The sequence below is a fragment of the Gymnoscopelus microlampas genome, assembly GCF_963454915.1.
Source record: "Gymnoscopelus microlampas genome assembly, chromosome: 16".
Lineage (NCBI taxonomy): Eukaryota > Metazoa > Chordata > Actinopteri > Myctophiformes > Myctophidae > Gymnoscopelus > Gymnoscopelus microlampas.
Window position 1 is genome coordinate 17916046 of NC_139953.1, and position 19077 is coordinate 17935122.

General features: G+C 44.7%; 1 protein-coding gene across 1 annotated transcript in view; it reads right to left on the minus strand.

Annotated features, from left to right (window-relative positions):
• ptchd4 (patched domain containing 4) overlaps positions 1-11039 on the minus strand; it is a gene marked incomplete at its 3' end in the record, with an annotated part of 44814 nt that extends 33775 nt beyond the window's left edge. The window contains exons 1-2 of the mRNA XM_084082818.1: positions 10472-11039; positions 1768-2308 (exon numbers count right to left, since the gene is read on the minus strand). Of these exons, the coding sequence (XP_083938944.1) occupies positions 1768-2308; positions 10472-11029 (1099 nt within the window). The 5' untranslated portion in view covers positions 11030-11039. The remainder of the gene's footprint in view (positions 1-1767; positions 2309-10471) is intronic.
• Between the last annotated feature and the right edge of the window lie 8038 nt (positions 11040-19077).

Consider the following 19077-nt stretch of genomic DNA (forward strand, 5'->3'; position numbering starts at 1 on the left):
ACAAATAAGATTAATTAAAAAAGCTAAATTAGTATCACTATATACTACTTTGCTTTCCTCTCACAACCCAGCTAAATATTCTAGTTATTAATTATAGAACAAAATCATACAATTTTGATATAAGTGGATGGAGGAATACATTTTAATTAAAAAAACCAAAACATGGAAAATCCTGTACATTCTGAACACCAATCACCAAAACGGGGAACTGCAATCCCATCCAGTGCTCTCAGAGCAAGCTTATTTAAAAAACGAAAAGTGTGCTCCTCGGAGATGATTGAGTTACCACTAGCTGGTAGGCTAGCTGGCATTACATCAGCCTGCAACAACAAATATTATAGCCTGCAACAAATGATGTCGCCTCCTCATAATTAATAATCAGTCCGATTATCCGTACAGTCTAAGGTTGTTATGACAGCTTGCCTATCGTGGCTGCATACTGTACATACTGGAGCCCTGAATTATACAGTAGGTGAAGTGAATGGGGTCAGGCTGTCCCCAAACAGGTCATTGTTTCATTTGGATGCCTTACTGTCTTTACCTGCAAGAAATTGCGCTGCGTAATGTTGATTACTTCACCGTTGCATCTAGCAGATGCAGCACAACGTGACGCGCTGTGACCTTGTATATCTGCTATTTTTGAGAACCACTGTTCTAAATCCTAAGAGTTTTCTGAAAAACATGTGTTGCTATAAACAGTATATAGCTAAAATCTAAAATGACACAGATGCTTTACCGGTTTTAACTATAAAACTACAGGACACCTAAGTGCTAGTCAATTCCTAAAACAAAAACGTAAAAACCGAAACGAAAAAAAATCAAATACCAAACGAAAGCACTGTACATCGAAACAGCACTTTAGATCATTTGCTTTTATCCCTGTGCTGCAAAGCTTGACTGCAGATAAAGGTTTTCTGGTGTTTTTGTTCTAAACATATTGTTCTTGACTTGATAAATTATTCCATTACAAGCTTTCGCTCTGTTTTTGGGATTCTATACTTCTGGGTTCTGATAACCTTCTGTTTTCCAAATTGTGGCTGGCATGTCATCTATTATCGAATCCACCCGGTCCCACTGGTAATAACATCACCTACATCTCAATGAAATCCAGGGAAGCCTTGATAAATTCAAAATTGAAAGCGTGCACAAAAATCACTCAAGATTGGCGGCGCAAGGCAGTATGCGCACGCACGCACGCACGCACGCACGCACGCACGCACGCACGCACGCACGCACGCACGCACGCACGCACACACACTGCTGTCGGCATTCCCTCTGTCCCCTGCTACATGGAAAAAAAACACTGCAATTCTACTAATCCTTTCCCCCAATCAACCTTCTCCGAGTGGCCGCTCCTGATAAGACCCTTAACCAGCCATAAATCACTACACAATATATACACACACACGCACACGCACACACACACACACACACACACACACACACACACACACACACACACACACACAGACACACACACACACACACACACACACACACACACACACACACACACACACACACACACACACACACACACACACACACACACACATTCGTATGCACAGATGTGCATGAACATAAACACACCACACACACACACACCAAAATCAGACACATACACTAACACACACACACACACACACACACACACACACACACACACACACACACACACACACACACACACACACACACACACACACACACACACACACACGCACAGAGAGAACTCCCAGTCCCCCCACACTGACCCATCCCACTCACCCATGGCGAAGAAGGGGACCCCCAGCAGCGTGGAGTTGAACTTCCCGTCGGAGATGACGAAGATGCCGGCGGCCGTCACATTAGCGATGCAGATGGTGAGCACGCCCAGGAGGCCCAGGAAGGGCTTCCCCCTCAGGCAGTCCCGCATGGAGCTGGAGATGGTGGCCGCCAGGAGTATCAGCACCAGGCTGCACAGCACCTCCCCTTTGGCCAACACACCCGTCTGGTGGAAGTCACGCCACAGGCTGAAGGAAGTGAGAGATTGGACGTGGAGCTGGTCGACGGGGGCGTGGGTGGCGCCGGCGGCCCCCTGCGGGGTCCCCGCGGCGTCCCTGCCCGTCGCGGGCCGGGAAAGTCGACTGGCCAGCGCGCAGAACTCGTTCTCCCAGCGCTCTGCGATGACGTCCTGCACCACGGGACCATGGTTGCGGAGGTAGTAGGTGATCTGGACGGCGCGCGCAAACTTCACCTGTTGGTCGCGGCTGTTGGGTGAGAAGGACACGCCTCCCAGCTGGTGGCCAATGAAAGACACGCGGCCGTCCTGTGCGGAGGAGAGAGAGGAGGCAGGTTAGCGGGTTGTCTGGGAATGCTGAGGCATACTGTTTTTTTTATGTGGAGCTCCTATATATACCCTGTTAGACAAAACAGGGACACTACAAAATTAGCACCTCATCATTCTAGTTAACAGCTAGCAAATTATATATAGGTCATAAAACACTGAACTTACCCTTTAAGCAGCATTGGTTAAATGGGTGAAATTACCATCTAAACTGAACAGTGACAGGACCTTGGAGATAAAGGAGATAGATAATTCTCTGCATGGCTGCAAAGAAGACAATTTGTAATATTGGCTCTTTTTATGAGCTTATAGAGTAAAAGCTTACGATGTTGCCACTGTAGCATTGTATACAGTACTGTATGTGCAACACAGCAAACCATACTAGTTGAGTAAAATATTTACATTTTAAAGTACATAGGTCTCTGACAAAAGCAAAGCCAACGCTGTGCTTGGAATTTGTCTTCTCACAAACTATTCATGTTTGTTTGTTTGTGTAGTATAATCGCACAGTAATTGCTTAGGGGAACTGAAAATGCTTGGGCTCATGTTTTGCTTATGTAATTACACAAATTTCAAATTGATCTGCTACGTCGGAACACTTCAAATGAATTCCTTTGATTACAAGATACAGGACTGCATTGTAAATTGAAAATATTGGTGCTTTAGTGGCCAAATACAGCCTCGGCACATAGGTTAATGTGTGTGCAGACACTGATCCACTGATACAGTACCTCACGCTGTTGTTATACTGTAGCTTCACCTGCAGCTTAAAAAACATTCTGTATAGCCACTGTGTGTTTGTGTGTGTGTGAGAGTGAGTGTGCGCATGTCTGCTTACCATGGTTCTGGTGGTGTTGTGCATGTGTTTGCTTGATACATACTGTGTGGACAGTGTGTTGTGTGTACGGTGGAAGATCAATTTTCGGTAAAGTTGAGTGATATATGAAGAGGGGAGAAATGACACCAATCGAGCTGTCTCCAGAAAAGATAGATCTGATGGCAGGAGCGGCAAGTATTCTTAGACCAGGCAGTAGGGACACTAGCGGACCCATGAACATCTCTGTTGGCCAGGGATTGAGTCTTGTTCCCCCGCACCTCCTCCATGCTGACTCCCGCTAAGCTTCCCTGTGGCCAAAATCAATGAAGAAAAAATACAAAGGCAAGTGGACTGCCCTCTCTCCATTTAATAAAAGCCATCTGATGTGCTCTCATCCAGTACAGTAGGTTTCCAAAGTAAACTACAACTGGCAACATGGAAGGTATCGTAATAAAACCTGTGATATTTATATTACGGGGTGATCACCCTTTCAAGTACTGTATGTTGTGGATTCTTTTGGGAGAACTACCTACTTAGTTATTGTCAATAGATGTGTCACTAAAACCAAAATTCTGTGTTGCCTCGACCATAATTTTGCATAACACAATATTCCTGTTTTAAACTCAATCAACATGAACAACTCTCTTCCCCAACACTTATTATACAGACCTATTATAACCATTAAGCATGTGAAATCTCGACTCCTCCACAGTCAATGAATGTGAACCTGACTGACGTTGTATTATGTGATAATGCGTGACCTAAACATGTAATAATAATTTGGACCTCAACATGTAGTCATAACCAAAAGAGATACTACTTCAGGGGCAGGCCATGCAAATGACAAACCAAGCCAGACTACTTTTCACTTCCTTGCTTACCTTTAAATCGATCTATATTATCATATATGTTATCAACCAGTCCCTCTGCCTGGTCCATGTTCTCATTCATCTGGTCTTTCTATGCATTTAAACTGTCGCAGACCTGTTTGTGGGTATCCATCCACTGTCTCTTGTAGCTCACCAGCAACCCACTCTACTTCATGGTTTTATGATTTATTAAAGTGAATGGTGGGTGTCACATAAAACGTACAATGACCTTGGGCTGACATTCCCATGCTACATACAGTACAAGCGAAACTAGCAGAGAACTTAATTCAATCTAAGAAATCTATCTTTACTAACCTCTCATGAATGTAATGAGAACCGTGACGCTGTAAAACGCGATAGTACCAGCATCATGTAATTAATCTAATACAGATAGCATGGCCTAATCTCCTAATATAAATTCCAGCTGACCATCACAGGCCCATTGCTTTGGGGACATCTACTCTAATTGTACATTCACAGCTCAAACAGCTTGTGCAACCCTTTGCCGAAAGTCAATTCATTTTCTATGACCTGTGAAAATGGTCAACAGCCACTGTCGTCATTGTTTATGACAAACGCCTCCAGCAGGAGAGATCCTTATGGTGTATTTCTTTCCCTACTCATCATGGGGTGCTGTTATGCACAGCACATCAAGCTGACCTCTGTCTCATGGTGGGAGAAAAACGTCATGCCATAATCTTCTTCTATTATTCTATCACAGTATGCCCTGTGTAGTACCAAGACCTGTCTAGTAGTAGTAACCTTCTGTAGTACATCTACTGTATGCTCCTCCAGGACTTTGCATAATGCCAGCCTCTCCTCCCGAGATACACAACCTCACCTCTCGTCCACCCCCAAGACCCAACTCAATCAAGCTAGGGTGTTTAGGTGCATCGGTTCACGAACAAGGGTCAATTTCATCCTGTTGCATTACATTCATTACATTACAGAAGGTACAGTATTATGTTCAAAACAAATCAATAAATGGCTAAAAAGAACCAGTGTTCCAACCATTCCAACCATTGTAGTTGTTATTTAGTCTTGTTACTACTTTTCATTGGTTAAATAGCTCAGCCAGGCTGGGTTGCCTATAGGGCTGTATTACTAATGTGGTGCAGCCGTCAGCACACAAGGAACGCCACACTGTCACACTGATAAGAAGCAGTGCAGTATGTGCACGCAGGCCGGCACCAAAAGAACCGGACTGCTCATAAGATGCAACGGAAAAGTGGTAACAGCTGTAAAAATGCATCCCATAAAACTTTAAGATGCTGTCTTCCCCTCAGCCTAATTTATATTAGCGTCGCGCGAAGGTGTCACTCGCAGAGAACGGCCGAGAAAAGCAGACGTCCAAGCTCTCACACACACACACACACACACACACACACACACACACACACACACACACACACACACACAGAGAGAGAGAGACGCATGCTGCAGCATGGCCTGAAACAGACGTTGAAGTGGAGCATGTGGATGTAAATATACATGCATAGCGAATTAAAACTTTAATCAGTTCAGACCTAACTATGGTTCTGATCCGATCTTTTCCTCCCGATTACGATCAATAAAAGATGTTCGTGATTGGGCCAGAATTCCGATCACAAAATCGGATCGGGACAACTCTAGTCCCATCCGCGACGCGTTGTGAGCTTGCATGTCAGCTTTTCTCTGTGCGCAATACCGTTGTGCAATGATAAGTATGATAAGTATATCTCGCTAGCGAGCGCCTCACCAGCCAACACACAAGAGGAGGTTGAATGAACTGAAACCAGCGTTCCCCAAAACAACGGGTTTGGGGATCTGTTGGGTATTGATTACATGGAACCGGTACCGGTACCTGTACTAATTACTCGGGCAGCCATCTAAGACCTTAATATGACATCTTAGTCCACTATACAAGGATACCGCCCTGATCGGCGATCTGCTACCACAGTTCTACAATACTAGAACTAATCACTAATAATAATAATAATAATAACTATAATATAGTTGGAATGGAATTGTATATGTTGGGGAGAACTAATACTATTATATATATATATATATATATATATATATATATATATATATATATATATATCATATAATATTATTATTATTATTAGTTCTCCCCAACATATGCAATTCCATTTTGGGTATGATTTGGATGTTGGGTTGCGTTCATGATATATGTGGTTGGTTTATTATTACAAATCGGCCTGCGCCCAAAATTGTGAAGGCAATTTCAAAATTGTGGATGGCAATTACAGGCAAACGTTATGGAGTATCAAAACCCTGTTTGACGGTTATTGTCACATGACTTACGAGACCATTTGTGCCTAATTTGGTGTAGGAAATATCACGTTTCGGTAACAAACAGTGACATTTGTAGCATTTGTGGCACCCCCTATGGGTTTAAACAAGTGGCGGGTCGCTCGCAGAGTTAGTTTCTCCATGTCTTTACAAGAAAGGACAGGACAAACATTTCGGCTATCCAGCCTTCGTCACCCCGTCTGGGTGAAAGTGTTTTTAGAGGCCCCTTTTTTGCAGAACGCAATGGAACCTGAATAATATGACTGATACATCTTGATCACATGACTCCAGAGATAATGTGTACTGTGTGTGTGTGTGTGTGTGTGTGTGTGTGTGTGTGTGTGTGTGTGTGTGTGTGTGTGTGTGTGTGTGTGTGTGTTTTGGACAAAATATGTAGGAGTAGATACAAATAGTGTGTTTTGAAGAAAATGCAAAATGGTTGGAGTGCTGTTTAATTGCCATCAGTCTTTAGAGACTGACTTGTGAGTCTCCACACACTTCCACACTTGGAGGCTATACTTTGTACAACCATGCAGCTCCACTTAAGACTTCTGGAGTTACTTGCCTGGCTCAAGGGCTCTACGGCTCTAACTGTTGAGGGAGTCAAAGGGTGTTTTCCATTGCCTCTCCAAGGCCAGATCTTCTTAGTCGAAAAGATGTTCTAAGTCAGCAGGCGATTCTAGCCAGCGATCTTCTGATCATAAGCCTGCAGACTCTCTGACCTCTACAGGTAGGTAGCCATGGCACCATAAGGATGCAGTCAGGTTGCTATGGTACTAGAGAGTTACAGCACAAAGCTATAGGTCACTGTCAAGTGAGAAGTCATCATTAGTGTAATTACAATTTGTGCTGACGAGAAGCTGATGTCAGGGTCCGTGCATGTATATGAAATGTATGTATGTTTAAACACCTTCGGCTGAATGCTTGTATCAACATACAGTACTTTGCACACATGCATATTGCATATATATATTAACAACAGTAAACTGGGGAATAGTAAAGACAATTACGGGTAAATGTTTACACTGAGTTAAATTAACACTGCAGTGGAGGGGTTTGCAGTGTACAGTAAAGCCACAGAATAACTACAAACTATAATACTGACTTGACTGTCTTAAATAAGGTTGTTGTTGTTCTCGCTAGTGTGATAAGATATTGTAACAAATATAAAAGGAGTTAGGCTTGACTCAATCCGGTAGGTCGGCTTCCCAGGCGTAAACAAAGCTTGATATGTTGTGATTTGTGATGTGTTCTGTGTACCTGTATATTTGTTTATAAAAGGAAGCGCACGGTCACAGAACTATAGATACTGTATACTATAGCTATCCGGCTGTTTACTCAATAACTGTGGTATTACTGTGGCACTATTGCTTCAACACTGATAATGTGATTTTGTAATACTTTATATCCATTTCTATATCAAATGTATATAGATTACTTTTATATCTTGCATGTACTTGTATAATACATTTGGTACAGTAAGTGGAAAGGTCAGATTAGATAATGTCTCCAATATTATCATAACATAATCATAACATCTTTTCTTATGTTATCTTAGATTCTCTCACAGAAGGCGACACAGTACATTATGCTGTGTTAATTTAACCCTTGAGGTGTGTTCACACCAGAGGCAAATATATATTTTTATTTTTGTGTAACGTGATTCCATACAAAGTCAATGCAAATATGTGAATTGACACGAGTTTGCATCGGGTGGTGCGAGTGTACAAATGTAACCAAATGGACCCATGTATTTGTACACTCTCTTACAAATTACAAATGCAATGTGAGGCTGGCTGGCAGTTTTGCACTTGAATGTCCCTATTCAATTCTCTACATATTCATGCCATAGTCCAATTCATATACTGATTATAATTTATGTATGTACAGTCATCGTTATAAGCAGTGACACTAGATATTTAACCACTTGAACCCTACCCTCTCTATTCTGGTGAACATTCTGCGAAAATAGTAGATCGACAAGCTCACAACTCATCGCAACGTGAGAATCCGGTCAAGTATAGGTTTTGGCAGTACCAGTTAAGCCCGATATATTCCTATGTATATATATGATATATAGCCCTATATAAACAGCTCAGCAAACTGAGGAACCCATACTCCTGTTTCCCGTATCTTTCCCTGCTGTAAAATGAGAGTGTTGAAGGGTCCATTTGTACACTGTCATTGTTAAATTAGCACTCATGATTTTACTGTGTGATATTTGCTACCGGTATACCTCACACTGTTCTGGAAGCTCTAATTGAGGGTTAAAACAATTATACGTGGCTTCTAAGTGAGGTGGTGTGTGTGTGTGTGTGTGTGTGTGTGTGTGTGTGTGTGTGTGTGTGTGTGTGTGTGTGTGTGTGTGTGTGTGTGTGTGTGTGTGTGTGTGTGTGTGTGTGTGTGTGTGTGTGTGTGTGTGTGTGTGTGTGTGTGTGATAATCATTGGTAAGTCAAACATTTACATCAAAGTGGAAAGTATTTAAGTTCTGTTACTGTACGTGTGTGTGGTTATTACTGGAAGGAGATTGAGCAGTATGTGACACATGCCCCGCAGTTTAAATTACCCAGTTGTGTGTGTGTGTGTGTGTGTGTGTGTGTGTGTGTGTGTGTGCGTGTGCGTGTGCGTGTGTGTGTGTGTGTGCGTGTGTGCGTGCGTGTGCGCTTGTGTGTTGCAGTTATGCAGTGCAATTTCCCATTCTGCCAGTGATTTGCCGTATCGTACTGTACTTTTCCACCTCCCTTAACTGTTAAGGGAGGTGGAACAGCCTGGCTCTCACCCAGTTTAACTTAACTTAACAATGAAAAGGGGGTGCAAATGTATTTGTACAAATACCTTTAAGCTTTATGGTACAGTTACACCTACAGTATATGGACTACTAAAGTTACACAAATAAGTTCCACCCTAATACTTATTATAGTATAACTTACATGCTACAGAGGGTCAGCATGTTCTCAAACGCCTGAAGAGAGACTGAAATTGCAAAGCTACATCTGCAGAGTAGATACAATTGGATGCATGTGAATAGGCCCAGAGCCTACAGGCTCAGTGTAGCCTACCTATGGTATTATGTGACATGTTGACATGTTTCATTGCAAACATTTGCTGCTATTAGGTTGCATTTAAGAAGGCTGTGTGTAAAGCAGCGATTGGTTGATTGATTGCTATGGCTGCTTGGGCAGTCATATCACACTGAGGCTGTGATTCGGTACAGAGAGAGAGGGAGGGAGATGAGATTCTGGCAGGATGCCGGTCTCTGGCAGTCTATTAGCTGGCTATGTCATTCTATAGGCTAAATGTGTAGCTAAGAGAGGGAGAGAGGGAGACACTGCATCAGGGGGGGGGGGGGGGGGGGGGGCTAGAGGATGTCCCCCTCACTCTCCCTTCCCTCTCTCTCTATCTCTCTATCTCTCTCTCACACACACACACACACACACACACACACACACACACACACACACACACACACACACACACACACACACACACACACACAGAGGGTATTATGCAGCTAGTCAAGTAATAACCTGAGCCAACTAGCAAGCCCCAAAACTGCTAGGCAGACAGTCTGTGAAATCGAGAGGGTTTCCCTTCCCTCGCTGTCTGATATATGTAGCAATCTGCAGACTGAGCGAATACAGGCTCACTGTGATTCATTCAGAAATCATGTCAGCCTCCAAGCAGCGGTCAGCCTGCCTGGGCTCTACAGCCTCTCTAGTAGACGTGCTGAATGCTGCTGCACTGACTGACTGTCACGCGTTTATCAAGGCTATTCGGTTTGGCTCAGATTCGCTGGGACTGTAATGTATGAATGATGCTACAGGTCTACACTGACATCTGAGATTGTGTGCTCACTAGAGACATTACAATATACAGTATTGTCAGTGGGCTGCTTACAAAACGTCAATTAACCACTTAAACCCCATATGCTTGAGTGGAGTCCCTAAGGGCTCTGTGCAAGTGTCTTTTCTGTTTTCTATTATTGTGGAGAAAGCTTTTAGCAGAAAATAGCAGATCGACAAGCAAGCTTGTCTATATGCTATTTTCAGCAAAAGCTTTCTCCACAATACCGACGTTGGGGTTTAAGTGGTTAAAACATTGTCAGTGGGCTTACAAAACGTCAACCAAAAATAAATAATAATAAACCTTTCCATTCTCACCTTTAACGTGGTGTTGGGATAGCTCACAGGCACCTTATGGAAAGTGCCGTTGGCGAGCACGGCCGCTCTGATGTCCTCGAACACGGTGACGATGTCGTCCAGCAGGCACCGCTGCTTGTCCCTGCCGTTGTAGCTCAGCACGCAGAGGTGCGCGAACGTGTAGTTGAACCCCTTGTAGTTGACGTACAGATCCAGCACCTGCTCGTGGACCCGGAGGACCTGCTCGGCCAGCTCCAGCACGTTCCCGCCGGACCGGGCCAGCAGGATCAGCCGGCCGTAGCGACCCGGCGTGTGCAGGTCCGAGTAGAGCTTGTGCTTGGAGCGGTCGACGGGGAACAGCGAGTTGGCGAGGCTGCGCTCGATCTTGGCCAGGCTGTGGGTCGGTGCCACCAGCACCTCCAGGTCCGTCTCCGGCGCGAGGCGGCTCAGCACGGTGGAGCCGAAGATGATGGTGAGCACGGCGGGCACGGTGAGGAAGAACACGGGGTGCCTGCTGACGAACAAGCCGAGCCAGTAGAACGACGCCTTGAGCCCTCTGTGTATCACTTGCCGCAGCATCCCTCCACAGGATCCGGCGTGTTGCAGCAGATGATGCCCCGACCGTCTCTCCTCCTCCGATCGAGCAGCGCGTGTGACATCAGACTATCCGTGTCGAGGTTTTAGTCAATCCGTAGGAAAATTACACCATGCAGGCTCGACCACCACCAGCCAGCCATCCATGCACACGCACGGGCGCACGCGCGCGCGCACACTCACGCACACGCGCGCACACTCACACACACTCACACTCACACTCACACACACACACACACACACACACACACACACACACACACACACACACACACACCAAAAAAAAAGAAATCACACACACACACACACACACACACACACACACACACACACACACACACACACACACACACACACACAGGCACGCACGCTCACAACCTCAACACCTGGAAAAAACAGCACTGCAGCAATTCGTATAGCTAAGACAGACAGGCAGACAACACGGAGACAGACATTCAACAGCTATATTGATTACGCGATCAAGTCGATCAACGCGATCCTTTTTTTCTGTCTGATCGTCTCAAGCCATCGTTCCTCCTTCCTTTGGAATAGAAGAATAACCGCGGCCGTCCGTCCGGTCCATGGAGCCTCCTCCTACCCGCCTCCTCCTCCTCCTGCTGCACCTGCTGCTGCTGCAATAGCAGCTCTGAGCCGCGGCGTTTGTGTGTGAGTGTGTGTGTGTGTGCGTATGTGTGCATGTGTGTGTGCCTCACTCCAACACATTAGTCTGCCTCTTCGGCTCGCCTCCGATGCTCTCTCACACACGATCGGGTGGCGCCTGATTTATGTACTTAACCACTTAAACCCCACATGGGTAACTGTGGGGTCCCCCAGGGCTCAATACTAGTGTATTTTCTGTTTTCTGTTATTGAGGGGAAAGCTTTTGCTAAAAAATAGACGATTGACAAGCTCACAACGTGACGCTAATGTGTGCTTGTCGATCTGCTATTTTCAGCGAAAGCTTTCCCCACAATAGCCTACTGATTGATGCTGGGGTTTAAGTGGTTAACTGTAACCATGTGGCGGGTTGAGGAGGAGGAGGAGGGGGGGGTTATTAGGATATACCTGGTTATTCTTAGGAACAGCCCCAGGGCAAAACATATCCTCACAAGAGTTGTGTGGAATATTCACGCAGGTGGTATAAACTATAAATAGCCTGAGGTGGTGACTCACTTCCTTAAATGAGTTGGTTTGCCTCCTGATTGGGGGAACAATATGTGCCCCATCCATCAGGCTCTGTGGCTTATCCCAGGTTAAAATGCCAGGCACAGGACAGGATGAGGTGTCTAACAATAGGACAAGGCACAGTAGGCCTTTCTGTGTGTTTCTGCTAATATTTAATGACAGATCGCACTGGTAGGTCAGCCAGCCAATTAGAATTTCTGATCCAAAGAAAACAATAAGCTCCAAAGTTTCCACCTTTGGGCCTATTTGTAGCCTGCGGGCCTGCACAATATGAAAGGGCTTGCTAATAGGTGATTCACCAGGGATGGATGACACACCTGACAGGTACTCTACCCATACAGCACGTCAAAGTCAGAGCCACCCATGTTGCTGATGAATACTCTTTTAAGCCCGCAGGAGATTTACCTCAAAGTCAAATGACATGCTGTTTTATCTCCATCTGGCTATAGTATCTCACTAACTGACCAAACGGACTGCGTTTCTCACCTTGTTGTTACACAGAGCAAAGCATAGGCATACACATGTTTATGTTCCGTTTGGGCCTCTTTGGGTATATTGGGTGCACTATTAATATGTATCAATAACCTACAAGAATCTAATTCATGCTGGCCCACTACTATAATAGTGCATTGCTATTATTATTACCAGACCCAAGGGGTCGGCCTACATGAGGCTTGGTCGGTCGGTCGGTCGGTCGGTCGGTCGGTCTGTCCCTCTTCCTCTGCACACACGTCATGCGAAGTCCGGCCATTCAGATTTCAACCACTAGGGGTCTGGCAGTACCAGGTCTCTTGGTTCCCTTGTTGCCAGACCCAAGGGGTCGGGCTTACATGAGGCTTTGTATCTGTTTTCTCCATACATGGTATGTCACTTTGTCCCCCGGCCCCAGCCAAAAAAAGTCTGTCCCCCTTTCGTCATAGAAGGGACATAGAAGGGACACACGTCATGCAAAGCCCGGCCATTCAGATTTCAACCACTAGGGGTCTGGCAGTACCAGGTCTCCTGGTTATAGTTTTATTACTAGTTCCATTTTATTTCTTTATGAAGCACATTGTAGCCTTGTTAAGAAATGTTCTATGGAGGTTCTGCGCCAGCGCAAGTCAGCGTGTCATACACTCATATGGAGATACTCGTGGGCGCGTGTGTGCCCAGATTATGCCCAATATGGAGATCCCTGCCGTCAACACTAATCAACATGGTCAGGCAACGGTTTCTGTTGTGAATGACATCACATGCCCATTCTTGGACATCCCCAACGACAGGAAGAGGGGAGGGGAGGGAAGGAGAGTGAGAGTGGGGTAGGGCAGTAGGGGAGGGAGAGAGCCTTATTTCACCCACACAATAACGTGGCTGGCGCACAGATGTGCCCGTAAGCCTACAGTATTGGACTGGACATTGCAGATTGATAAAGCGACGCGAGGTATGTCCAAATGTCCGACATCAAAGTGTGCCCAGATTATTCATATATGGAGATCCCTCCCGTATTCGCGAATCACCATTGTTCGACAACGGTTTCTGTTGTGAATGATATCACATGCCCATATATGGACAGAGAGGGAAGGAGGGAGAGAGGGATAGGGAGAGCGAGGGAGATTCTCTCTCTCTCTCTCTCTCTCTCTCTCTCTCTCTCTCTCTCTCTCTCTCTCTCTCTCACACACACACACTAGTGGTTCGAGCCGCTACAAACACCTACGTCGCACCGCTGATCCGACCAATATGCCCATATGGAGATCTCTGTATGTGTCAGTCCTTGTGCCTTTTATGCCCATATATGGAGATCGCTGACATCAGTATAGCCTATGCCTAGCTGGTTGTCCAGAACCGCCAGAAAAAGCTCTGGCCGTGGCCCAAATGAGCCAATTGATTGCCAATGCAATGGAAACCCCAAGCTTGATTTGGCAAATTAAATTCCCCACACCTGTCGAATTCCCCACATCTGCCATTTGATAAGTCTACTTTCCACAGTCAGTTTGCACTCTTCAGACATTCTCCACATATTCTCCACAGACGTTACCACTGCACAAGGACTTTCCAGAAACACTGATCCCCCCGATATGCCCATATATGGGTATGCCCATGGGCTATGGCCATATACTGATAACATCAAGGATCTCCATAAATGGGCTTAAAAGGGACAAGGACAGAAAGATATAGAGATCTCGATAATATGGCATTAAAAGGGATACAGTCAGACAGACAGATACCGAGATCTCCATATAAAATGGCACAAAATGGACACACAGACAGACATACGGTTACAACGGGTATAACGGGTATTGCATAACAGGGTGCGCGTGCATTCCTTATTTGCATCGTTCCCAACGTGCATCGTTCCAGAGATAGAACGGCACCTGTCTAGTATTGTTTAATTCCTCATCCCACCCTGCATCATTAATCCCGCATTAGTACCGCATGATTTCCCCCAAAACGCTCCACTTGGTGCGTGTGTGCGTGCGTGCGTGTGTACGTGCGAGCGTGCGCGCGTGTAGTGGCAGTGCATCAGTCCAAAGGTCATGTTAAAATTTAGACCACATTATTGCTAGCTCTGATTTTCTGTACATTTCTTGGCTTTAGTTAAGGTGCTTAAAGTGGATCCATGTTTGTTTGAACCACAACAAATCCAAACTGCCAAAAAAGCATAACGAGCAAAAAATGAATTAGATTATATATTTTTTCCTAATGTGCAGAAAAGTTGGAATATCAAGTATGCACTTTTTATTTCTGAAATGAATTTTGGCACATCATGATGATTTGGACAGCATGAATGGTTGTGTGGTCCTATATCCTTAGTATTTCTTCTTCTGAAGCTGAGGATAACACTGTAGGAGAGGCACACAAGGAAGGCGTGATGGGATTAGATTGTATAATGGCCAGCCATATATGTGGGTCCAGAGAGAGAGAGAGAGGGATTATACTCACCACATCATCACTGACACACACCCAGCTGCCTTGACCAATATCACTGAAGACGAAAAAGTTAAATGTATTGTCGCACAGGGCCCTTAATGGCTCCAGTGAGAATATTTAATAATGTCCTGTAGTCAGCCGTTTACATTCTGAAAGGGTGAGACAATATCATCCTCTTCCTGGACAGTAAATCCTCCCCTTTAAGAGGGAATTAATTAAAGGCCACACAGCGTTCCATTTAGCCTCTGAACATCATGCCAAGTGGTTTCCTTGGAGAACCAACCTAGTCAGCGGGAGGAAAGAGACTGTTACTTCTAATTCTTTATCTGTTTAGTACTTCAAACATTTTTTTAATTCTTAAAATTCTGCTTCATTATCATGACCCAGGACAGTATTCAGTGACAGAAAAGCAAGGAAAGAGGCCGAGGGGGTAAACTTGTCACACAGAATATAACGTTCTCTATAATCAGTAACATGTGGGTGATACTTATGTCTATCAAATTTCAAAGGCTAGAGCTTATGATGCAAACGTCGGGTAGTGTCCGACATTGCATAAGCGCCTCATTGAGGCTGCAAAGTTTTAACAGCGCAACACTTTTTTGAATTACGTGATTGTGAATGTGATTGTCCTTAAAACTTTACTGTAATTCACAAAAGTGTGACTGTTAACACATTCCCTGCCATTGACGTAGATCTACATCATTTCAAATCCAAACCTTGACCGCCATTGACGTAGATCTACGTCAATAAAAAAAACATTTTTTTAAAAATACGTTAGAGGGCGCTCTTTGCTAACCTATGAATGATCCCTTGACTGCGTGAAAATGATAGAAGCAGAAATGAAGTCATCCCAAAGAAAGTTACACTTTTTTTACTTGCACCTAAATAATAAAAGGCTTAAATTGTCCGAGTTGCTCCAGCGTTGATCTCTGCATCTGTTGTCCCTGCCCCTGTGATGCACCGGACTAGCTGTTTTAGGCTGAGGTGCACCGGCAGACTCAAGAATCAAGAAGGTTTTATTTTTCACTATCATACAGGTACAAGAAGCGAAATGCAATTTTTGTGCGGCCCACAAAGTTTAAAAATTCAACTTGACATTGCTCAGGGGCCACACAGCAAAATACAGTTGTGTCAGAGGGCTTTATTTGTGTTTGTTTGTTTCAAGCAATATTGATTTGGGATTTGTGCAGCAACTAATGTTTTGTTTCAAATATTTTTTATTGTGAAGCACAGGTTATGGTTATACATTTCTGTTCATACATGGATAGCTTCCTTTTTTTAAACAAAAACAAACAGACATAAACACAAAACAGACAGGTAACATGAAGAAAAAAAAAACCCTCAAACTTAAGCAAAAAACAAAGGGACCCTCCCGCCTCCCTTCCCCCTCCCCAGAAGTGCTGCCCCAGATTACGTGCGACACGGGTCATCCACAAGGATTAGCCTTTCAACCTAAAAGAAAGGAGACTAAAGGCTTCCAAATCTTTTCAAAATCTTTCAGTTTATCTTTGAGTATAAATCTGATTCTTTCTAAATGTAAGGACTCTGTCATCTCGTGCAGCAACTAATGTTACTGATGTTTTAAAATGTTTTTGTAACAGGCTACACAACTAGTAGTACAATTAACACATAAAACAGCCACTTGTGTAAGGCCAAATCTTGTTGGACATAAAGGTTGTCATGATATGAAATGATTAAGTTACACAATGAGTAGGCTTTATTCACAAAATGTGAACAGAAAAGATTGCGGACAGATTGCTGTTGCAATAAAAAATCACACCCTGTGTGAAGGAAGCGGTGCCTTTGGGTCCACCTACCAAATTTGTACTTGGTAGCATGCTGCAAACTGGAATAATGCCTGTTTAAAGGCCAGCCAATGGGCAGACAGAGGGGGCGGGGCTTGAGCAATGCATGCTGGTCCCGTATTGGTGGTCTAAGTCCACATACCAAATTTGGACTTGGTGGCATGCTGCAAACTGGAGTTATAGCTGTTTAAAATCCCGTGCTCATACGGGCGGACGTCCCTGGGGGTCCCTGGACCCCTCTTTGATAACCGGTGGCACGTGTGGCCAATGAGAGGAGAGATGGCATAGGCAATCTCCAAGTCCGTGTGTGTGTGTGTGTGTGTGTGTGTGTGTGTTTGTATGTGTTGCTTCTTTGCCGTGCTCATCCCAGGCTCATCCGGACAGACGGACACACAGACGGACGGACACACAGACGGACGGACACACAGACACACAGACACCGAGTCAAAGCCACGTATAGAGCGGTTGGCACCGCTAAAAAAAAAAAATGTAAATATACTCAGAACGCCCATTTTCTCAACAAGATTACAGTCATGGCCAAGCCACACGACTGGCTTGTTATTTACCTTCATAAAAGCATATTATTGTTCTTTGTCTTGATTCAATGATTTGTCCTCAATGAAAGGAAAATAATACATTTTTTATTGGTAGTTGCTATGACAATAAAGGACCGCAGAAATGTAAAGCATGGGCCGCATGCAGCCCCCGGACCTCGTGTTGAGTAGGGTGGAGCTACATGCATGTGTGTGCATGCATGGGCCTTCATTTGTGTATGTATTATATGTTCCTGCACGTATATGAGCAAGTATGCCCCTGCATGCTCATGGGTGAAATGTCATTTGTGTGTGTGTGTGTGTGTGTGTGTGTGTGTGTGTGTGTGTGTGTGTGTGTGTGTGTGTGTGAGTGTGTGTGTGTGTGTGTGCGTGCGTGCGTGCGTGCGTGCGTGCGTGCGTGCGTGCGTGCGCGGAAAGGGTCTCTGTCACTTTATGAATGTGATTTTCTGCCTGAGTGGACATTTCCCAAATGCTGGTGTTGTTCTATAATCCTACAGGGTGCTCTGAAGGCTCCAGTGTCATCCTCACTCCTAATCACAGCAATTCATCAGCACCTTCACACCAACACGCACACATACACAAGAGTACTGTATAGAGGAAGAGGCCCTCCCAGAAGCATGCCCATGGGTATTCTTATGCAGAGATTCGCTAACACAGCCACGTTTCAGTCGGCACGGCACAAGTGTACATATGCATATACTGTATACTGTATGTCAGCACAGCAGACATGCAGGCACGCACAGGCACGCACAACAAACATGACAGAACTTGTGTGCCCCTGTCAGCATGCGCATCATACATAGATAAACATAGACACACTATCGATATGTCCAGCATAACGTGTGTGACGCGTGTGCCTGCACTCGCGTGCGTGTTTCACGTTATTATGACATGATAAGATGTTCTTGCTATAACAATATACTATATGGTTTGTTATAATATGAAACGTTTCACGTTATAACATAACTTATAGGCCTGTTATAATGTGAAACTCAAGTTTGAATGATGAAAAGTGTGCAGAGAATGTATGGAATATGGCTCATTTACACAATTTGATTGATTTCTACCTCATATGGCTTGAGACAATGTGAGACTCTGCTGACATTGAGCATGGTGGAGGATATTGTGTTAGGGTATGCATAAACTAAGAAGTTTGCATGGGGCTGTACAGAAGGAAGCAGGAATCCATGCCTCTGGAGCTCACCATTTCTCATTGATCAGCTGGAGGGGCATAGAAGGTAATTGTTATATTCATGGGTCCAGACGTCCAGTAATCACATGCAGAGTGAAAGCCTTTGAGAATGCATCATGCCCAGTGACTGTTCTTCTGGAGACTTGTCTGAACATCATCAAGGGATGTGAGTAGGTCCATGTCCCTACAGTTTATCTTTTAATTCTGTGTGTGTGTGTGTGTGTGTGTGTGTGTGTGTGTGTGACCCGAACCAAACCCGCACCCTAACCCTAACCGCACGCGGATGCCACATAGTCGGAGAAAAGGTCTGTCGGATTAACGCATGCCTCCCGTGTGTGTGTGTGTGTGTGTGTGTGTGTGTGTGTGTGTGTGTGTGTGTGTGTCCTGTAG